Source organism: Thermobia domestica, chromosome 8, assembly GCF_964235325.1.
Source record: "Thermobia domestica chromosome 8, izTheDome1.hap1.1, whole genome shotgun sequence".
NCBI classification, from domain to species: Eukaryota; Metazoa; Arthropoda; class Insecta; order Zygentoma; family Lepismatidae; genus Thermobia; species Thermobia domestica.
Window position 1 is genome coordinate 268247966 of NC_137461.1, and position 24967 is coordinate 268272932.

General features: G+C 35.0%; 1 protein-coding gene across 1 annotated transcript in view; it reads left to right on the plus strand.

The window, feature by feature from the left end:
* The first annotated feature begins 11449 nt into the window (after positions 1-11449).
* LOC145692570 (inter-alpha-trypsin inhibitor heavy chain H4-like) overlaps positions 11450-24967 on the plus strand; it is an 83411-nt gene continuing 69893 nt past the window's right edge. The window contains exons 1-2 of the mRNA XM_081767880.1: positions 11450-11624; positions 22169-22205. Coding sequence (XP_081624006.1) covers positions 11450-11624; positions 22169-22205 — 212 coding nt within the window. The remainder of the gene's footprint in view (positions 11625-22168; positions 22206-24967) is intronic.

Genomic DNA, 24967 nt, shown 5'->3' on the forward strand with positions numbered 1-24967 from the left:
AACCATATAGATTCATCTTAGAATGGAAAACTGTTTCGTGTGTCATATACTTACACTTTTCCTTGTTAAATTATAGCTCCGGAGTTCACTTTTTAGAAGCAAATAGTACGGCAGTCACTTAAGTTTCTCAAAGATATTGATTCACAAAAAGTATGCATACGTTAGATTTCTTCATGAGATTTATCCTGAAACATGAGACTGATCCTAAGTCTATGATCTAAGTTGGGATATTAGCGAGAGATATAAGAGTGAAATCTCATAAATCAAACTTATAAAGTTTCAATATAATTTAATTTAGAGTGTATTGGTGAATTTGTCTTATGCGCTGAATTTGGTGAATTGTCTTATGCACTGGGAAAAACCTAACATAAACAGCTTTCTCTGACACACCGGGTAGATTCTGATATTGATGGATATTCCAGTTCCCTGCTTATCATCATTATTCAGCTCCAAACCTGTTGTGGCCTGAATTGGTGGCCGATTATCTTAGAAACGAATTAATGATGGCTAGTAATCTTTTGCTGGTCCGGCAACGATTATGCCGAATACCGTATGCTTTGGCGGTGTTAAACTTAAAAGCAATACTGTTTAAATTGAAGTCTGATAAACGAAGCGTACAGAACTTTATTTATGTCCATTATGACAACGAACATAGATCTTTCTTTTGTCGTTTATTTTCTCAGTACCACTTGACTAAACTCTCTTCAAAATTACCTAATATTTTATATCAGGATCTTGGCTGAAGTTGATAATATAAAAGCTCGTGGACGTGAAGTAAAGTCCATACAGTAATGAAACTATTCCGAGTCCTGGTTTCAGAAACTCCAGAACAAATTTCGAAATTTAGGAAATAAGAAATATGTCTGTGCCAGCTTTCTCTAATGAATTGTAATTATAAAAGTGAAGCTGTCATAAGACGAATTTCCAGACGTGATTGTATAACGGAGTTTATATCATGATTAAATTATTCGCATACAGTTGTTTATGAGTAAACTTGGTCCGTATTTTCAGGTGTTTCGTAAACTTGTACCACTAAAATGAAAATTATATTTGACTCGAAATAAAATCTAGGATTAGGACTACCACAATTCTAACGTTCATAATTTGTGAGATTATTCTCCCCAAAACTATAACGCTGATTTAAACATGGAGCAAAAATGATGGTTCATTACGTTTTAAATTTCACCTTCAAAAAACGACCTTTACAAGCACTGTTCCAAATAGATATACAAAAAATCTGGACTTTTCTCATGACATATGATGTGCAGTTGCCAAGATAAAATTATATTAATTGTTGATGTCTAGAGTCTATCAGGGTGATTAAAAAACTCATGGATTTCATTTGGCTCTGGAATTTCTAACCGAAGCCCGATTTTTATGCCGTTTGTGGCAAATGATGAAGCAAAATTGTAAAATTTATGGGACTATATTTGCTGGTTTAAATTCATCCCGGAAAATATCGGTCACGCCTCAAGAAAACAGTAAATATTCGCCAGTGTACCTTACAGTTGGAATGAGTTTTGGATTTTTTGAAAGGGAATTGCAGAATACAAATTAAATGTTACTGAAAACGTCCATAAATACCCATAAATCAGATGTTGAATAGCAATAGCCGGTTTGTTTCGACAAACGACGAAGAGATTTCTTGGATGACCTAAGGTGTCAATAACTGACATCTTCCACAACACCAACCTGCAGGGTCCGATGCTTCCCTTTCTCAGTCAAAAGCGATCCTGTTTCTCCCAATTTATTCACTATTCCTGTCTGCAGCACAGCGTGAGACAAATTTGTTTCTAAATGCCCTGTGTGTAGCAACAACAGATTCCGTTCTCCGAAAGCTTTTAACGATAAACACACGTTGCTCCAAAAGTTTACCATTCTCACTGTGTCCTGATCAAAATCACACAATAGCACACAACTGTACAGCACTACAATTCCCAATACAATGGTCCAGTTTCGCGTTGACCTTGGCGAGCTTGCCATCTAGCGGACAAAATTCAAACCTCTGCACCGCACCAGACTTCATTCCACTAGTAGGGTACACTGGCGAATATTTGCTGTTTTTCTTGAGGGGTAGCCAATATTACCCGGATGAATTTAAACAAGTAAACATAGTCTCATAAATCTGCCATCCTTCCTTGATCATTTGCCTCAAACCGCATGAAAATCGGACTTCAGTTAGAAATTCTAGATCCATATCAAATCCATGAGCTTAAAAAAAGAATCACGCTGCGTGTATATATAATAATAGATTTTTCTTCTACGTTTGTCATTTTCAACTTAATCAGATTCTTGTTCGAGCAAGTTCTTCTACTGGTGACGTTCTACCCTTTTGGTATAGCCCTAGGCCTATCTTATTCTCAGTAATGTAAAGAAATGGACATTATACTTCACAACCAACTTCAAACTAACAAGTAATTGAACAAAAAAACAAAATAGATATGTTCTTCACACGTAAACATTCGAATACAATTTGCTTATTTAATTACAAACTTTCATCCCAAATAAAAGAAAGATATCTCACACAGAAAGAACTAGATTTTTTTCTTTGTAAATACATTATTGAATACAAAGTTGTATAAACAAAAAACAAAAAATGTCGGTATCAAATGTTTGGTTGTGTCTTTGCGTGCATTCAAGAGTGGATATAAACTTGTAAATTGCTACTTGGAAACGAGGAATACAAAGACCATGATTTAAGTTGTAAACTGATTTATCGCTTGAGATACGGCGAAATTGTATCAACAGTAACTGCAATGGAACGTAAGATAACACATTTTTCAATCTTCTTAGCTATACATTCATGACAATGTCATTCTTCTTAATCTTTTCGGTTTGTTCTTTAAAATAGTTCAGATATATGTGAAAAGAATTAGTTACTGAATGCATAATGCGGGTAAGTTTCAACAGCCAATACAGTGTGCTACCTAAAAGCACTTAGTATTTCACAATATATATGTTTAAACATATCATACAAGTAATGAATTACAAAAATTATTTTTCATTAGCTACTGTTGACATTATAGTGTTAATTATGTTTCTAAAGAGTGCAGGAGGCATTAGTTTTGATGCCAAGAAATGGCTTATTGTAGCCGATAATTCACAAAGAGTTACCAAGTTATTTTCAATAGATCTTCAAGTAAGTACACTAAAATTAATCAAGTGCTAAAGAAGTACAGAAGTAATCGCATGTAGATAATATAAAATTCTTGACTAAATGAGTATTAAATAATCTCAAAGTAAGAATGAGTTTAGGGTTGTTTAAAACAGCGGTGGATCTATCCGAGGGTCGGGTGGGTCCAGGCCCCACAGTTTCTGAGTGAAAAAAATAATTTAAGATATTATTTATATGCTTTTTAAAGTGTATAGTAAACTCGTGATGTATTTATCATAGTCTGGAGTCTGGCTGTCCCCCAGTTTTTACTTTCTAGATCCGCCTCTAGTTTAGAGGCTTTTGTATGAAAATGACTCAAGTCTGCATAATACTTAGAATTTTTTTACAAAGTCTTTGGTTTTCAGATTATTTAGAGAGTTTTGTCTGTGTGTGAATATGATTCTAATGTGAAATTTTGAATTTTCTTCATAGCAGCTGTATTTAATGAGACGCGTAAAATATAGTTAACGCATAGTTTTATTACATTAACGATTTTAATAATTAATGTCAAATCATGACAAAAAATTCCGATAATGTCGGAAAGAAAAGTTGTGGTGAAGAACACAAGAGGAAAAGAGAAAGAATAAAAATAAACTCTAGCGAAGATAGTAAAACATAATGCGAAGTATTTCTACGTATGGGATCCCCATGCCGTAAGAGTCAGTGGACTGCCGATGGGAAACTAGCGACATCTCGCCAAAACTTGGTGGTCCTGCAGCGACAATCCCCCCCAGGTGGTCCCACTTCCCTTTTGAAAATTATACCACCAGCGGCAGAGACGCGACGAAACGTCAACGAACCACAAAATTACTCTCCCAAAATATATTAAATTGCTTATATGCATTGTTTGTTTACATTAAGGTGAATCTGAAAAAACAACTACGCCAGGATAAACGCGAAACACCGACCTTATGATTACTAGGCGCGTGTTCTTCCAACTTCACCACCGAAATGACGAAGAAAATCCCACTTCTCGAAAGATAAATCGTTGAGATCCTTTTAATTTGGACAATCAGAGTGTTCCTTTAATCGTGTATATTCGACGATAGCCGTTTGGAATCAGATAAAATGCATTAACCATGTAATTTTATAACAAAATGATGCACGTCTATTTATTTTCTTTCATAGTTCTCCCATATTCACTGGGCCGTTGTATTGGGAATTGTTATGCTGTACAGTTGTGTGCAATTGTGTGATTGCGATCAGGACACAGCGAAAATAATGTACCCTTTGGAGCAACGTTCCTTTATCAGGTCTCCCATATTCGGTGGCAGTTTCCATCTAAATTCATACAATTATCTCAATTTTTTTCATTTCATAATGTAGAAGCAGGGGTTACTTTTGACCCCCAGATCTAACTTTAGGAACAATTCGTCAAGAAAAAAATAATATAATAATAATAATCGTATGCACATGACTGGTGATAGTTCGTGCTGGTCCCTTCACGATTCTCCGCCACGAATCGAATGACCGTGGACCAAAATGAAGTTCTCGCTGCTACGCGGTAGTAACGTCAACACCCCGTCTCTAGATATCTGTTTCGAGTCGACAAAACCCTGCCACCAGTGGCACACTAGCGGCAATCTTTCGACGCGTCGCTATATCGATGATCGAGATTTAGTGCAAATTGTGTGATCCTAACAAATAAGTTAATTGTGTAAATTCGAACTATTAAGGAAAGGTGTTAATAGCACATAATATGCGAGGCCAATCAAGATAACAATGAATCATCAGAATTATCCACTCGTTGCAAATGACAGAAGAAAATGCAACGAATTATCAGAATTGTCAATTCAATGTAAGCGAGGAAAGAAAATGTAACTAATCGTCAGAATTACTGAATCGATGTAGATAAGAAGAAAGAAAATGTAACTAATCGTCAGAATTATTGACTCGGTGTAAGCGAGAAAAGATAACGTAACGGGTCGTCAGAATTTTAGACTCGATATAAGTGTTGAAACTTAATGTAAAAGTCAACAAGAATTTTATGAATGGTCCAGAAAATGGATAAAAAAGACTCCAATCTTGGCCAATAATTAGTTTTTAGATCAGGGGCTGCTAAATTTTTGAACGGTCCCTAAATTGAGTTTTCGTATTTTCTATGGAATAAGCACATCATACTAAGTTAAATGATAGTTTGGGTTCGGCTACACTATATGTAGTTCTCCAGATATAAGATCTACAAAAAATTTTAATTGATATTGTATCTTTTGATCCAAAAAAAAAGTGTCGATATAATTCTATATTTGAGTTTAGATAACGTTGTCATGAGAAATGACAATAATAGAAATAAATCAACACATATTTAGGGCGAAAAGTAAGCTGGATTTAACTTAAAATAATTTATTGATGAAAGTCATTAACATACTAAAACTAAGTAGCTATATGATTCAATTCTATGTCGTGTTGTATTCCTAAATCCAGTTCCTACTAAGAAGAGTCAAACTCGCACATTAACAATCACATTCACATTCTTGAGTTATTTCGATACAAAATAAAATATGTAAATAACAAACTAACGTTCAAGCAAAAGTACTTATCGTATGCAATTCTTAATGAAATGTGAGCGATTCAGTAATTTCCATTTAAATTTTCTAAATAATTTAAAGCAACAATTTCAATACAAAAATCTACAAGTACAATAGGCTCGCGATATAAATTACAGATTACATTTGTTGTAAGAGATGCTGCGCTTATCTGGACAAAACCCAAGGGACCACTCCAATTAAAGTTCTCAACCTACCGCATTGGCACAACATCGTAGCATCAAAAAGGGAGCAAAACATCTCCCAAAAAACAAACGCTGGCTTTTAAGAAAAATAGGTTTTTGCATTGTACTGTATGTATGTAAAAGTATTGTTTTCTTCTTCATAAGTTTTAGTATATTGTAGTAAATAGTTCCTGTATATAAGATGTTTTGTCATTTACAGCGCGTACTACTGTACCTAGCAACAACTAATCTCTGTATTATCGGAGTGTTTGGTTTCCGAGATAGGCTTTGTCCCAATTATTCAAATAATAGCAAGTTTGCTATATTGTTCAATAAGACTACTTTTCTTACAAAAATCTTGCAGATTTGAGCAATTTTCATAATAATAATAATAATAATAATAATAATAATAATAATAATAATAATAATAATAATAATAATAATAATAATAATAATAATAATAATCTCTAAGTAATTTTCCAACGTGAGGATTTTATTGTAGAAATTCTTGAGTAAAGTTCAAATTTCAGTTACAAAGTTTCTAACACAGTTTTTTAACTTCCACGTTTTCTCTATCAACGATTTGTTGCCTTTTCAACAAAAGTAACCTTTTTGCTTCATTAATATTTCTTTTTAAAATCAACACGTGGCTAATGATATATACTTATCTTTTAAACATATCGTTTTTGCAATAGTTGAATTACACAAAAATTGTTGAATTCTTCTTGAATGAATATTCTATAACATTTTGAAAAATATCTTTCGTAACAATAAAAATCTTTGTCATAATATCAGAGTATTTTGAATATGAAAGAAAGTATTGATCATATACAATTATAGAAAAGACTCTAAAATGTTCAATATCCTTCAGTTTTCCTACTCATTATCCAGTAAATATAGTACTCAAATCAATCCAAGTGAAATTATTCAAACAAGCAAGAAACATTCAGAGAATCTTCTTGAATAAATTTTGATTAGTATAACAAAAATATGACGAGACTCGTCAGGATTTACAAAACAGTCCATTATTTTTGTTCAAATCGATATACAGGATGTTTCAAAACAACACCGACAATGGTTGGGAGGTGATTCCTGACATCAAGATAAGACAAAAAGTATAGACCAACTTGGGTGCATAAAGGCTTCCTTTCAGAGTTATAGGCTGCCGAAAACATGAAAAATTGAACTTTGAAGGTGTATAGCTCCAACACTATGGGACCTACCGTAGTCGGGTCAAGATTTCACTTAGGAACTACTATGTGCCCTATCCAAAATCCATGCTTCAGAATCCTATGATACTTCCGCCACAATTTTTATTGAGGTAGTTTGTAAGTACTTCAAGTTGTATGCTCTTAGTCAAACTCCCTCTGCAAAAATTGCTGCGTGAGTACCTTAGGATTGTGAAACAAGTATTTTTGTATAGTGTACATATTGGTTCCTAAGTGAAATCTTGACCCGACTACGGTAGGTCCCATAGTTTTGGAGCTATGGACCTTTAAAGTTATTTTTTTCGGCAGCCTATAACTCCGAAAGGAAGCATTTGTGCACCCAGATTGTTCTATACTTTTTGTCTTATCTTGGTGTCAGGAATCAACTCCCAACCGTTGTCGGTGAAACACCCAGTATAAATATTTCAACGATATTTTCATTACTCTAAAGAAATGTATACACAAGAAATATGTACGCATATATGGATATTCTGTTCCAAACGTTTAATCTGTAAGTACTCGCGCCCTTTTTGTGACAGCACTACTCCCGTGGGGGTCCAATAGACCCCCAAAATTCATTAGTTTTTTTTACAATAAAAACTTTTTTTAAAAAAATAATTAAGACAATGTAGCAAAACTCTAGATATGTTTTTAAGAGTATTTGCTGCAATTAGATTTTCTGTACTCGTTTCGAGACATTTTGTTATATATATATATTATCAGAACGTCTGGCTAGCAACACAAAATTTACCTGTTTGAGGGTCTCTGAACAACCAGCGGGAGTACTTAAAGGTTAACAATTTTAATGACAACATTTTTGGAGCTTACATAAACATACTTGTAATAGTAGGCCTAATGTATGTTGCAAATTCCAAATTCCTGCAAATTCCAAATGGACTCTATAGTGAACAAACGAGGTGTGTAAGAGCTTCCCCGGAATCCTTCGTTTCTCTCACTTCCTTCTTTCCATCCTTTCGTTTATTACCAACGTTACTGTCTCCTTTCGTCTCGAAGTACAATCATGGGACGTTAAACTAACAAAACTGTTGAAAAACGTTGAAAGTGTAATACAAATTTTATTACGTAACCAGGGTTGCCAACCGTAACGATTCTGTGGGGACTGTACCAATTTCTGATTTATTTGTCCCGCGTCCCGACTGCACACTTATCGGGACACATATGTCCCGATTTATCGATTTTCAAAATTAATAAATATTTTACTGGGCCATTTTTACAAAGGAATAACTTATTCTCTTACACGCACAGTTTTTTGTATAGAATCAATTTAACCAATTCTATATAATTTCCCCCAAACTTTGTTTATATTAAATAAATTGCAGTTGTTTTGGCTTGAATTTCTTGCATATATGTATTGCTTATACCTAGTAATGAGCACTGACAAGGAAGGGTCTCGCAGTGGCTCCGCTGAGATCCGAACGAGACAATTGTGTTTGCATTTGAAATGTTATAACTAGATGAATCCCAAAGTTATACGTGCCACCGGGAGGAATATCGTGAGTTACAACATATTTTGTAATGTAAGAACTACAAAAAAATTACATGGCAGAATAGTTTGAACCGAGTCATTTGTTCGGAAACGGTTGGGTAAGTGGAAAACTCGGTCAACACGTATCCCATCATTTTCAACGACAAACTTTTTGGGGTAAAAAACTTTGTCCCAGGGTCCCCCGCAGGGTCCCAGGTGGGGTGCAACTAAAAGGTTTCAAATGGCAAGAGAGGTTAAGAAGCTCATCGTTTGCAAGATCTTGTTAAATGAAAGTAGATGAAGCAAGTCTTGACTTTCTACGACAACCCTGTCCAAAATTGTGGCGGGTCAAAATGTAAATAAAAGCTTAATTGAAAAATATGGCCACCTTGAATCCAAGGTGCTTAAAACCTGTCATTCATAACAGTACAAATCTAAATCTCTATTTTTCTCTATTATGTATTTAGAAATACTAGGAAGACTAAACAACAATTGAATTTCGATTCACTTCAACTATTATTTCATTCGGTAACAACATATAAATGTTTTCTTCTTAATGCACGTTCGTCACGGTTCTCTCGGCATTATTTACTTGAATATAACGAATATGCGATGAACACACAACTATGACTTCCTACTCATAATAAAAAAAAAATATTGAATACCTTCGGGTATTTTTCTAATTTTGTTCTACGTAGTTCATACAGAAAGAAGGGGAGCCACTGCACCAGTAAGTTGGGGGCTCTATTGTAACGTATTCGTGATGGTTACATTTGTATGTCATTCGTTGGTTGGATCTCAATACTTCAAACAATACCAAATAAAAAAAATCATTTGCAAGATTGGCAAGTAGTACCAAACATATGTAAGTCATTTCAGTACATCGAACTGCGTCAAACTTTATTGGCTTGGTCACAGGATTCCAAATTCCAAGGAATAACATGTTTATATACAAACTCATTTTTCACGCTGGTAGCCATATTGGATTACAGATTATACTCTTTGATATTTTGTGGACTATTAACCATAAACGTTCACTTCTCCAACACCAGTGGTGTGAGCTGGATATGCGTTCGATACATAGTGCGGCATTTTGAACTCAAGATGTCGCGTTTTTGAACATTTTGCATATTTTAGTCACTTACTAATCAACATTAATGCCAAATTTGTTTTCCTAGCTTCAGCAATTTGGTATGCTTATCCTTTCGATATAGGTTTTAAGCGGCCATCTTGGATTGTTTTCCAATTTGTTTACATTTTGACCCACCGCAATTTTGGACAGGGTTGTCGTAGAAAGTCGAGACGTGCTCCATCTTCTTTCACTTAACAAGAGCTTTCAAACGATGTCCTACCTTGCCATTTGAAATTTTTTAGTTGGACCCCACCTGGGACCATGTGGGGACCCTGGGACAAGACATTTTCACTTAAATCGTTATACTTTGAAAATAATACCACACATCCTTTTCTGTTTTCACATTTGTCTCACCATTTCCGATTTATAGGGGTGACCATGGACTTTTCAATTAAGTTTTTGTTTACACTTTGACCTGTCGCCATTTTGCACAGGGTTGTTGTAGAGAGTCGAGACCTGCTGCATTTTCTTTCATTTTACAACAGCTTTCAAATGATGTGCCACTTAACCCCCCTTGCCATTTGAAAATTTTGATAGATAGATAGATAGAATAGGAGGGATAATGGGGACGTCAGCAACGAGGCTATATGTCCCCGTCACGATAAATAGGATTGCTCAAAATTGTAAAAAAAAGAACAGGTTAAAAATAAAAGTGTTCAAGGAACCAAAGCGCTGCTAAATAAGAAAAGGAAAAGCAAAACAAAAAACGAGAATAAAAGAATAAATAAGATAAAATAGATAACAATAACAATATATAGAAAACAATAAAACGTGACAGAAATATAAAAATTTAGCAGCAATAAAATAGTAGCAACACACTAAAAGATCTCAGAGAACGTGAGCAACCCCACAAGCTTTAACAAAATCAAGTACCCGGCTAACCATATCATTGTCATCCCCCAAGGCACGGGTAAGAATACAAGGTAGTCGATAACGTTCTCTGAGATCTGAGTATTCAGGACATTCAACGAGAATATGCTGAATACTCAGAGGGACAATACACTCTTCACAGTACGGACGGTCCATACCACGCAGAAGATAACCATGCGTTAGATGAGAGTGTCCGATACGCAAGCGCGCCAGGAGCACTTCATCTCTGCGATTCAAGCGTGAAGACGTTCGCCAATTACCTAGAAGGGGCTTAACGGCGTGAAGTTTATTTTCATTTGCCTGGTCCCAAACTACTTGCCAGTGATTGAAAATTTTGAGTTGGACCCCGTCTGGGACCCTGCGGGGGGCCCCTGGGACAAAGTTTTTTACCCCAAAAAGTTTGTCGTTGAAAATTATGGGATACGTGTTGACCGAGTTTTCCACTTACCCAACCGTTTCCGAACAAATGACTCGGTTCAAACTATTCTGCCATGTAATTTTTTTGTAGTTCTTACATTACAAAATATGTTGTAACTCACGATATTCCTCTCGGTGGCACGTATAACTTTGGGATTCATCTAGTTATAGCATTTCAAATGCAAACACAATTGTCTCGTTCGGATCTCAGCGGAGCCACTGCGAGACCCTTCCTTGTGAGTGGAAAAATTAAAAAAAAAAGGAAGAAAATAAGGTACTGCATTCATTCAGGTTCGTGTTATTCCACTGATTATTTACATTGTTTTCAACGAGTCGCCGTACTTGTAGTCGTCTCCGGTGGGAGGCCCCCAACACTGATTGTCCCGTCCCGATTTTTTCTTAAGAAAAGTTGGCAACCCTGTACGTAACATCAATAGTGTTAAAAAATAAAGATGTTATCAAAATAATAGAAATGTTCATGGAGTTGGAAACACTCCAGACGTCTGAGTTGGAATCACTGGTTGGGACGACGATTGCAGTACCAGGTGTTGGAGGCAGTTTGTTTGGACGAACTCCGTACTACGTACAGTTACGAAAGAAATTAAGTCAGCCGGGCAAGAGAAGAAAATATTTCCAACCCTGTTCACGTAAGTTAACTTCTCCTAGAGATTTGCTCCTTTCTCGTGAGGTCCAGTGATGCTCATTTAGCCTGTTTTGAGCTAAGTCTAGCCTATTTGGAGAGGCATTTAGCCATACAAATTTACGAAATGCTTATAGCCTTAAATATAGCTTATTTTATGGAACTCTTTTACCATTTATGACCTTTTAATGGTCGTTAAATTAATTCTATAATTACTTTTTTCTTTCAAAATAAAGTGTATTTTTTTAATAAACCTACTTGTCATTATTATTTATCATCATTATACAATCGTATTAATTGATCTTTCTTGATGGAAGGTGTTTTATTACGCAACAAACCATTGCTTCTTCTTCTTCTTCTCTCTTACTAGCCCAATACTTGTCGACTCAGAAAGAATTTAAATGTCGCTCCCGTAACGGTCCCGTTTTCTATTTTTTAATTATTTTAATTTTCGGATTTCGTTGCAAGAATGAGAGTTTCAAAATACAAATATAGAAACTCTGAGGTTATTCAAGCTACACAGATTTTTTTAGTTTATCAAAGAAAACAAATAGGATATCTAATTACCTTGAACACACTCAATGCAATCATGACGATTCGTGTGGATGTACCGTGTACGGAGAAATAAGAAGCGTTGTAAGAATTATGACCCGCCGAAAGAAGTAGTACTGAAAATTGGGATAATGACAATCTACTCAACCATTCTACAACCAAACGATGGCGCATCCAGTTCCAGCGACTCGGCTAGTTGCGGCGTAATCAATGATATATTATTTGAATGCAGCCGATAATTATGCCTGTTGAGTTTCATAAATCAGATGAGTTGTTGATGGATTTTATTGTAATTTAAAGTCATGTATGCTGATTGTTAGTACATGTTGTTACAGTGATTAAAATTTAACATTTCAAATTGTACTATAACTCACTTATAATTCTACACACAAAAAAGGGTTTAAAATCTACAATGTGGGTTATAGATTAGCAGTTCAAAATCTAGCCATATTTGGCGTAAAATGCTTATTTCTGAAGGTCATCTAGCCTTTTTTCTTCAGAGGTTGTTGGCAACACTGGTGAGATCTGTAAGCACCTCTCCCAAACAAATCCAATGTCTCCTGTAAAGCAACGTTCTTTTCGATACTAAGCTTAGTTCTTTTAGACAGAGCATTACTAGAATTTGTTTTCGAGGAAAACAAATAATTGATACATAATAGTTTACAAGTGCCAGGTTACCTACTATAATTAATTTAGGTATCTAAATACTCGTGATCAACTCACAGGTAATTCAGGAGTGAACAATGAAAAGTGATTTCGGAAATTCAAGACAGCATTATTGGTCTAATATTATGAAATGAAATGAAATGGGAATTTTAACATCGCAGGATTATGTCCTGGAGGCTAAAGGAAACACATGATGAGTGAACAAAATGAATAATGAAAGGAAATGAGGAATGAAGTAGAAGGCAATAAAAAAACTCTTAGAGACAAGTGGACACAATCTATTCAACACAAGCTTACATAGCATAGCCTGGAATCGAGCCTATGACCTTGAAACTAAAAGTGAGCGCTCGATCGTTGAGCCACCATACTCTAATTGTGACGGAAAGGCGCTCCCGATTCCGACGTCGATTGGTTGGGTGGTGGATTGATTTGGAGTTTAGTATTCTGTTCAGCGCCGAGACAATTTAACACGTGGACCTATATCTTAATGTGGAATCTTAACCACATAAGCTCCCACAAGGAATCGATCCCGGGTCTCCAGTGATGAAGATGAGAACCCTAACTATTACCAGGGAATTCCCCACGGTCCAGTGGTGCCATTCAGCGGCTTCGCGCCGGTTCGCTAGAACCGGTTGTTGAAATATTTTCAGTTCGCAGAACCGTTTCTTAAATCCAGACAGCAGTAAATGTTACCCAGTTATACCCAAAAACAGTAAATGTTTGTTTAACTATCTTTGTTTTTCGAACCTCTTACAGTTACAGGGTTAAATATATTATCTCTCAGAACAAGGTACAACCGTTTATTTCTTAATCTCAAATATCAAGAATGAGAACTGCGATTACATCAGTATAGTTGTGAGGGTTATTTATATTCAAAACGCATACATACCATTATCAACAATTTTTGATTGATTGCTGATTCTTTCCAATATTTTTACAACCATCCTATCTAGGATAATTCGTTTCCAAGATATATATATATATATATATATATACAGAACCGTTTGTTAAGAAAATTAGAATAATACCACTGCCATGGTCACGACGTAAACTTCGTGATATTTGCTAGTGTTGTTCACGAAGAGGGTCTCTCCCGTCTCGTGAAATATGATGAGACTTCAATTTCGTTTTCAAAAAGGTTTAGCTATTTATATTAGACGGTGTCGTCTTGTGTCGTTTCCTCAGCAAGACTACTTTCTGCACACAATAACACACAATAACATTGCACAGCAAACAAGCTGATTCGACACGTGCGAATGTACCTTCTGAACAGTGTTGGGTGTTCATTTTTTCTCTTTCCTGCTGTCATTAAAAAATACATCTCCTCTGTACAATGACAGTGTATAGTGAGCTAAGCAGATAGTAGAAGGTAAAATGGACGACATCTCTTATTTCCAAATAGTGTGAATTGTTGTTGCACAGTTACATGGTGCGTAACGAGTCCTTCGTTCCACCTAGCGTTTGCATCATTGCATAAGAAACTTTTCAAATTTGTTTTTCATGATATCAATGTTATTTTGCAACTATGTCCAATTTTGGAATCAGTATCAGGGAGCATGATTTATTGTTATCCCGATGTTACTCCTACGTCTATAGCTGTTGTTACATATACCCAAGAGAAATTGTATTTCAGTGAAGAAGTTTTCCAAGTTTACCTATATTTATAACGGAATTCATGGCCGCTGCTTTTGCTACCATATGGTACTTTCCTGCTAAGACACATATACATTCGGATAACACAGCGTGTCTTCAAACTGACATTCTTTAATATATTTGCAGCGAAAACAATCAGCGAAGAAAGTGGAAATTCTATGTTGGAATGTTAAGTCAAACATTTCTTTCCGTTATGCTAAAACAGTGGTCAGTAGCATGTTAAGGAATCCCACATTCAGAGCTCATCAGATTTCCTTTGACTTGGTACTTCCTCAGAAGGCGTTTATATCTGCATTCAGCATGTAAGTATCAATTTTTGATTCTTAAGATTTAACCCTAGAACGCATGACATGAATTGTACCTTAGTTTCCATAACATGGGTCTTTCTTGACCCATACTCAATTTCGATTGTATAAGTGTATTTGGTATATTTAAGACATTCCTATTCATATTTTCTCATTAATTTAATGTTTCTTTAGTTGAGTTCTTTATTTATAATCTATTTTATTTTTTTATTTCAAGGCGTTATTACTATAACATATACTACAACATGAAAATGTGTTTTGACTATCACTAGCAAGTATTGTGTCAAGTTACAGAGAAAAAATAAATATTTTTGGCTAATGTAGTTATCAAGACGAAGTTCTTATGTCCAGCAACTTACAATTCCTAAAATATTTTTTAAACAGTTTCAAAGTACTTACATTGATGGCAATTCTTTTTAATATGTGTAATGTTTACAAACAACTAATACTACTGAATATTCACTACACACAAATTTTTCACACTTTATGCAAACTTTGGAAGACTTTGTCTTTGTTTGTTTGACATTTCTGACACCTCTTCCTCTTCTTACTTGCCGTTGTTAGTTGAGGTCCATTTTGCCATCGAAGATGACTCCAATCCTTTCCATTGCAACCAAAACATGTTTTCCAAGTGTAGGTGTATTCTATCTGATCATGACGAATAGTTTGACAAGTTCGTCACAAAAGTCTGTAAGAAATCTTCTCTGATACGTCAAGTTCTTGTAGTAGTTTGGGTGTAGTGCAGCAAATAAAATGTAGGCGTTCAGAGCTCCAAAATCTAACATATTGACCCAAATACCATAGGCCGTCTACTAGTTTATCGTTTGACAGTGTAGGTATTGACGATTTTGTCCATATTATCGACCCCTTATTTTGTCTTATTATAGTAGAGAATTATTTCGGGTTTATAGTAGAGAATTATCATTGGAAGAGTCAATCAGAGAATCATGGGGCATTGTGCTTAGTACAGTGACGCACTTGTTCTTCTTAGGTACGTAACCTGTGAGTGTAATGTTATTGTTGAATGTGAAGACAGATGACAGTACTTTTCGATCCTTGTTAGGTTTCAAAATTGGTGGTATATTTGGTTTGTTTTGGCGAAATATTCCAACAACTTAAATCCCTTATTCAACAATTCCTGTGCTAATTCAATATCTGTAAACAAATTGTCCGTTATGTTTAATCCAGAATTGGCAAACTGATTACACAAGTTGTTCACTACTTATGTTCCCACTTTCTTTTTTCTCCAGGGTTCGTGCTGTGCAGATCTATAACATAAGACGTCGCGGAATCACAAGCCCAGAATATCTCGATACTATATTTCCCTGGTTAGTTTGGCATGTATTGTAAGAACTTACAGCGGCCACGAAAAGAGACTAATTTAACTGTTCGTCCACAGTAACGCACTCATTAGAAATGAAAAGTTATCGGCAGTTCGGAATGAACTTTTCCAACACAAATCTGATAGCAGCTACTTTGTCACTCTACTCACGAGTAACTCGTGTTTGTCATCAAACCTTAACATTCTTCCAATGTCTTCAAGTTTTTTGACACCCATTGGAGCTCAATACATAGGATTTGACAGAGAATCCAGAAACAGCTCAAGAACTGCCACATCACAGCTCTGTTCCTTACCTGATAAAAGTAACTTTCCAAAAAATGCAAACAATTCTTTCGTTACTCCTTTCCATTGCCGCTTCTTTTCTTTTGCAACGCGGCGACTCTCAATGTTGGTACTTGGACGGTTTCTTGGACGATTTCGGGCGAAAAAGCAATTCGAAAGCTTCTCTTTGTGTGTTGATTTTGGCACGCGATATTGGACCCGGCTTTTTTTTCTTTCTAAAAATATTATGGGGTCTTGTTTATGACGGACTGGGTAGCACATTGCTCCGTGCAGTTTCTGTGTTGTCTGCAATCTTTACGGTTGTGAACAATATCAGAATCTTCATCTCCTGAGGTTTCTTTAGATATTACACTACTATCACAGATTCCAACACTTTCATCACTGTGGTATTCCATACCTTCTCCCGCATCATCTAACACATAACTCTCCACTGTCTAACGCACAGTAACTTTCATCAAGAATAGCTTGAATATCTTTCTCCTCTAAATAAGCCATTGCCTTACACTACAATTTGATTCGGCGACCTTGTTATTTTCACCGTTACGTCACAAGTTACAGATTTATCCACTAGATGCCGGCAAAAACAACTACACAATATATCAGTACAAATTATTCTACGTTGAGAGATGCTTATAGTTGCCAAGGGAAGAGTAAAACAAAAGGAAATACTTCATAGAACATATTTAGAATGTATTGTAGATTGTAAATATTGCGTAAAATAGCTGAAAGTTTATATTGCAATTGTAGCGAACATGCGAATAAAATGGAGTGAATTACGTTTATTTTAACAATCATGAGTATCAAGAGATTCACATTTCTTGTGTGAAGCTGTAGACATCAAGTACGATTTCAGTACAAACTGTTATTCTGGAAATAGAAACGAAGATGTCACAGTAACACACTTTCCCCAGATTAAAATTAAAAACCTATATGAGTAAACCAGGATGCTTATTCATATACAAGCCCAGAATTAGAAAGTTTACTCTTCCAGTCTTATCAATTTCACACGAGTGAATAGTGTGTCAACGCCGTCGCTCTGCGCGAGGACCCATAGGACCCGGCGCCAGTCTTCAGGGATGTAACTTCAAGAATCAGAGGTCCAGGTAGCTGATCCGGCCAGTCCGAGTGTCCAGAACCGTCTATACCCAGGACGACCTACAGGAAGGACTCCAAGGTTTCAGTCCAGATCCGCTGAAGGTAGACGCCAAAGGACAGCCGCCAGCCGAGTCGAACCCAGGACTACAAGGTTCCAAGCCGAGCAGCGAGATCAGTGAGTCTGCGAGGCTACGCCATTGAGGAAAGAAGAAGAGGATCCAATTTCCCCGGCGGGTTTGAACCAAGGACCTCGTCAACCGAAGACAAGTGTTAGTGCGTAGCTTAAACGTTCCAAAAGCAATAACAGATTCGCAATCAGCAGCCAGTTCCTTGGACAGCATCAGGAAGTGATATACGTGAGTAGACAAAACCATATTTGAATTGTTTTCTCAAAGAGGTTCATTTCAGGAAAAAGGAAGTCATCACTCTATGACTACGCATAGCCTTGTATTGGCATGTTTTAACTTTCCCGTCTCGATCTAGCCTTCAGCTAACGAGACACCCGGTCATAAACCGAGACCCTTCTGGTCAATGTGTAGACCGGTGTAATCAGAAATTTAAATTCTTCCCCTTTGTTTAAAGAACTCCGGATCTTTCAGTTTAATCATCCATCTTACCATCATCATCATCTGTTTTATAATCAAATATAAAAACCAACCTTTTAATCTTTTATTTACGTGACAGGCATCCCACTGATACATAATTAACTTTTCATAACGGCAGTCATAGCACCTAAGTACCGTTATACAATGAACAAAGGGTAATGAAACCTTTAAAATACAAACAAAATCCTTGTACTTTAGTACACAAGATTTTTGTAGACAGTTGAGAAAACTCACAAGAAGCAATTTTAACTAAGATCTATCATAAAGATTAGTCTGTTCATATATTTCTAAAAAATCCAATTCAAAGTACAAGACTAGTAGTAGTAATAATACTACAAATATAATAACATTTTAGTAAAACAAATACTAATTTGTTATAGTAAAGAACTAATCTAATACTACTATAAAGATTAGTATTAATATTATATACTAATACTAATATATAATAGTAATCTAATACAAAATATACCGCGGGTCAGAAATGACCCATGTTATGTATACTACGAATATAAATATATATAATGAAATGTAAAAAATAAATACAAAACCAAAAACTTAAATACATTATTTTTATGTAGTAAACAAACCAATAGAAGATGTCACGGAGAAAAACGACTGTGCAACAAATATTGCACACAAAAATCTATAAATAAATTACTGCTGGGTCATTTTTTACCCATGTTTTGCGTTCTAGGGTTAATTAATTCTAATAATTAGTAAGTTATAAAGTGTATGAGGGTGATGATAAATTAAGATATCTGTATTTAGGGGAAACTTGCAAATAGACCATCATAAAAATTAAATTTCAGAACAGTGTTGAAAAGCAGAAGATAATTTTTAAAAAGCGCTAATAACCAAAAATAATTTTTAAAAACCTTTAATAAGCAGAAAATAATAAAAGTTAAGCAGAAAATAATACAAAAACAAGCTTTAATAAGCAGAAAATAATAAAAAATCTCTAATAAGCAGAAAATATTTTAAAATCTCTAATAAGTACAATATAAAACTCAAATAAGCATAAAATAATACAAAAAAGCATTAAGAAGCAGAAAATAATGATACAATTCTCTAATAAACATAAAATAATTTAAAATCTCCAATACGCAGAAAATAATAACATTTAAATAAGCAGAAAATAGTACGCAAAAGATCAAACAAGCAGAAAATAATAAAACAAAGACCTCCAATAAGTAGAAAAATTAAAATCTATAATAAGCAGAAAATAATAAAACTCAGATAAGCCTAAAATAATTCAAAAAGTTTTAATAAGCAGAAAATAAAAAACCTCCAATAAGCAGAAAATAATTTAAAATCTCCAATAAGCAGAAAGTAATAAAACTCAAATAAGCAGGAAATAATACCAAAAAGTTCTGACAAACAGAAAATAATATAATAAACCTCCAATAAGCAGAAAATAATTTAAAATCTCTAATGAGCAGAAAATAATAAAGCTCAAATAAACAGAAAATAGTAAAAAAAAAAAAAAAAAAAAAGCTTTAATAAGCAGAGAATAATTAAACAAATCTCTAATAAGGTGAAAATGGTAAAAAGCTCAGAGAAACAGCAACCAATTTTGAAACAATTTAATTGTTAATATTATCAACAGAAAATTCACTTCTGTAGAAACCTGGTGAATTTAGTGGAATATATACTAATAAATGGGAAAACTACTCTGTTTCTGATAAGATAGCGGCCAAACTTAATTTGAACTTCTTTCGTAACTAACGTTCAAACAAAAGTAACTGTATGACATGAATTTTTTAATCAGCGGTAGAGCGTTCACCTCCGCTGCTTCGGGTCCCTGGTTCGATCCCAGCTCGCGTCGTGTTGACTTTTAGGTGGACAAACACCGTGCTCGTGAGTTTTCTCGGGGTTCTCCCGTTTCCTCCCACTTTCTTCATGCCACCATTTCATTGATTTCTCATAATCACCGTCTCTTTTAGCCTAACCGGCATAATCGTGGGACGTAAAACTGAAAGATTTCATTTCATTTCATGAAGTTTTAAACATGATTAGTACCTAACTCCAACCTAATTTCTATTAAGTGCATTATTAAAATCCATCAGGGCCAGTAAGAATTCAAAATTTGAAAGACCAACAGTTCATTGATTAATTAGTTATTACACTTTAATATTGTTTGTGTTTTTATTATTACAAAAAAATCTATTGTTGCACATCAAAAAATACTTTCCATTTTCTTTAACATGCAATTACTTTTCCACTTATATCACAGAATCCCAGCTAGAAAAGGAACGAACTTCAGAACGAAAACCAGACTTGCTACGTTTAACCAAAATTTCGTTTCTCTCCAGAATGTTTCGTTGGTTGTAGTGAGTTTAAGGTTCACTGTAGGTATACAATACATATGTACGGTCCAGGAATTTTTGTTGAGAGTGGTCCAAGCCTTGGGGGACTCCAAACTACAAACCTCTACGTCTATGTAGTATTGAATGGGTATTATTTTGCACTCCAAAAGACGATAAATAATTGTAAAATACTTCCACCTATACTTTCAGAAGAACAATTAAGAACTACACAGAGAAAAAATATGTCGCGTACGTAAAACGTAGGTTATATGCGTAAATCCTGTAGTTTTAGATTTAAAGTAGACTATATATGACATGCTGTATCAAACGTGTAACTGAAAACGAGTGTTTTATAATACTGTCCGTGTAAGTGTTCCTTCTATACGTACTTTCTCTATGACTGTAAATCCGTAGGTGGTAAGGATCTAATATACAGATGGACGTATATAACATATAGCTGACGTTTGTAACATACATTTCCTGTTTGATCATCTGACCCAATCGATGTGTTCTTCATAACGTTCAATAAAAGGAAGTGACAGTTTATAATTTTTTGTAACTAAATATCAATGTATCTTGTTTTCGAAGGTATGTAGAAAGTCATCGGGTAAGTTCTTTATTTCTGAAATTTGTTTCCATTCTTTGAATTTTCGACTACTAAGTGTATCTATAACTATATTTCTACAAAGCGGATTTTCAAAGTAGTTTACAATATACTCACGATTTAATTTTTGAATCATGTCTTTTATAAGCTCATCTTTATTCATAATTGTTTTATCTTGTTTACTTGGTTGTTATGAATTTGCAGCAGTTGTTGCTAAAGACTTATTTCTGTGTCCGTTCATTAAGGCTATTATTTCTGCTTTCCTAAGCTTTGAATAACCATGTATTCCGTTCTCTCTACAGTATTGTTTAAGTTGGGGGATAGTTTTCCTTTCCATAACCTCGTTTTTTATAATAAGAAGAAAATAATTATTCATTTTTGTTAAATTTTCTATATAATAAATATGGATAAGCAATATAATTTGATTCAGAATAAACTTTGGGTACTTAAACAATGAACTGAAGCTCATTGGAGCTAGGAAATTCATCTTAATGGTTTTTTTGCGCATCCAGAGAATTTACTAGTATCTATGCTCGCCGGTGATCGAAAGCATATTCGAAAACTAGCTATGCTTAAAATCCTTGACACAAGGTCGAGAATCTCAAACCAAACACCTCCTGTACGTGAGTCCTGTATTCCAGCAATACACTTTAGTGCTCAGGATTACACTGGCCTAATCAACTGGAAAGGAAAGCGATGTAACCGAGCCACCCCTGACGTGACATTTGTTGGAGAATGATCTACAGAAATGTGTAACGAAAGGTTCATCTCTCCTTCCGTCTGTTTTACATTTGCTATGTCATACCCAAGAAATCGAGAAGTGCGCTTAAAACTGTTACGGAAGCTTCTTCTGAAGTGTTTAACCTTTGTGTGAAGGGCGTTTTAGCTCGAGATGGATTTATCAGAGTAATACTTTTGGATAGGTCAATTATGCCCACATTCGAAACAAAATCTGAATATAAACCAAAAAGTTAAAGAGATAATTTCCAAAGGTAGGGTGGATGGGCGGAACTCGACATGCAGCCACCTTCTCGTGGTGAGTTCTGGGAACCAGCAAAGAGCTGCATATCAAAAATAAATTCAATGCAAAATTGTGAAATTTATATAATGTATCTTAATATTATGCTCAATGTATTTTTAGGTATTAGTGTAAAACCTCATTTTAAAACTTGTTGGAGGTAACGAAGACAAAGAAAAAATATTTTTATAATCGTCGGAATTATACTAGTCACGCACAAGGCTTGACGTCTAGCAGATATTATCTGACAGTTCTTGAAAATTGTCAGTCTTCAATGAATTTTGAGATTTACCTTATACATTCCAAAATTTTAAGGTTCTTGCAGGCAATAAGATAAAGCACGAAAATTGTTTTAATACCATGCGTGTTATAATAGCGAACACAATTCTTCCTTAAACTAGTGTGAAGTAATTTGGCGGATTCTAAAACTTTTATAATATTTTAAGTGAAATTTCGAAATTTACCATAAAAGCTGCAAAATTTTAGGCTCTTGCGGGGAATGAAGATGCAAATTATTTTAAAAATCATGAGCAATGTAGTTAATCTAGTCATTATGCAACTTTTGTCATCTAGTTCGATTTCTTGGGCAGCTTTAAAAAATTAATATTTTCAAAAATATCAAATTTTGATAAAAATTGCAAAATTTTAAGGCCTTTGCGGGGAATAAAGATGAAGCTAAAAATTATGAAAAAATCACCAATGTTATACTAGTACATACACAACTTTTGACGCCTAGTGCTATTTTGTTGGACAACTTTTCATAATCGATCCCCCATTTCGGTCCACCCTACTCTGGAGCCAGCGCTGTGGAGCCAAATGGGTCTTTCTGTTACAAGACAACGCTAAGCCCCACATGGCTAGGGTGATCCATGACACCATTCTACTCCTTGGATAGGAAACACTATTTCATCCACGATACTCCCCATACATTGCACCGTCCGATTCTCACATGTTCCATTCCTTGTACAATCACCTTAGAGGACGCCAGTTCATATCCCTAGCAGAGGTGCAAAATGTACTTCATACCTTCTTCGCTTCACGGCCCACCAAGTTCTACCGCGATGAAATCCATGGCATTTCAGAACGTTGTCAGAAGGTTGTCGATGCTGATGGGGACTGTTTTTGACCTTCCAGGTACGTCTTAAGTCACATATTGATGTTCGAAATTGATGGGTGAAAAAGCGACAGAACTTTCTTGGTTACCTTTATAGTTTCAGTAAATGAAAATTATGTTAGCCAAGATCCCTGAAAATTTCAGACGATTAATTGTATTACTGATCACGAAATGTGGTTGTTTAATTACATATTAACTGTGAGTTGTGCAACTAATACCAATCCATTCTTGAACCGAGACGAGAATGGCCAATGAAAAAGGCTTAAACAGAAGATTAGCCAATCAAGATGTGTTGCACAATTCACAGATACTCTTAAAATAGCTATTATAGCATTTTCCTATAACTAATTTACTTTCAATCTAATTTTCCTTGTAACATCAAGTTTTATTTTTCGATAAGAGATGATGCTAAAGAGTAGGCAATGTTTATTTTAGTGAATTCGTACATATTTATTTTGTTTGACCAACATTGGATTCCTGTTTTCTCCATTAAATTATTGTCTTGAACTTCTAAAAGTATGCTCCGTAGAGGTTCCTGGCTTGAATAAAACAATCGAGTCAAGATCCGGGTCCCATATTAGAGAGTAGACCTTGAAACGTATTACTGAAAATATCTATAACGTTCATAAGTTGTTGTCTGTGGTGTGTTTATAAAGAATTTTATAAGTTCAAAACTGGTGAAAGGATTCACAACACTCTCCGTAACAACATACTCGAAGTTCCCAAACTTAAAGTATTGGAGCTACTCAACTTTAGACGAGCACTCAGGCCCTTGAATCTATCTATATATATATATATACACGCCAGTATGTATATGATGTAACTTCACTAATGTAGTAAACGTCGGAAGGTGATTTTCCCCCAAGGTAAAACAAAAAGTATTTACCAACCTGGGTGTAAAAATGCCTCTGACTGTGAACTATGACCGCCCAAAACTTTTAGAGAAATGCATAAACATACTCGAGAAAAAAATGTCAGATCGAAATTTGGCAAAAGGGAATATCCATTACTTTTAGCCGTAGATTCCATTAGTGTACAAACGGATGTAGTGCAGTGGTGGTGCAAGGGTGCATCCCAAATAAACTGGAGTATTCCAAGGATGTTATAAAATAGAGGATCGACATGCCCATATGCACCTTCATCCTATTAAATCAAAGAAAGAAAAAACAACCGAACATCGGCATGTCTGATTGATTACTTTCGTTTCCGCCATCGTCGGATTGATTGCTTTCGTTTCCAGCATGATTGTTGGCTCAAAACATTCCTATCTTATTGAGCGAAATGTCAGAGTAGGGGTGACTAATGGCTGTGACGTATGGCTTCAAGATTTTGTTGCAAGGACAGATCCTCTATTTTATAACATCCTTGGAGTATTTTATCAAACGTTGAATGAGTAAAAAGAATAATAATAAAGTACAAGATTTAAACAATCAAAAGTAATAGTACTTCATTCAAGTTGAAGAACACTTCAATTTGGGAAGAGAGATACATATGTATGATTGAAGTATTTTGTCTCAATACCAAATACACTCTGGGAAGGAGAATGTAAATGAAAAGAAGTCTTTAACGTATCACTGTTATATCTTCTAGGCTAATGGTAACGGATGATAAATAAACGGCTTTCTGTCCAAGTTAAGAGTGTGTAAAACTGGAAAAAATAACTTTCATCCAGATTAGGTTAATAACAACTGTGCTTAAGACAGTCAGACGGCAAAGATCATGTATGATGAACGAGAGTACAAGGGATTCTTCACATGACAACATTGATTCCCACAAATTATATGAATACAATTTGCGCAAAAGTAAGT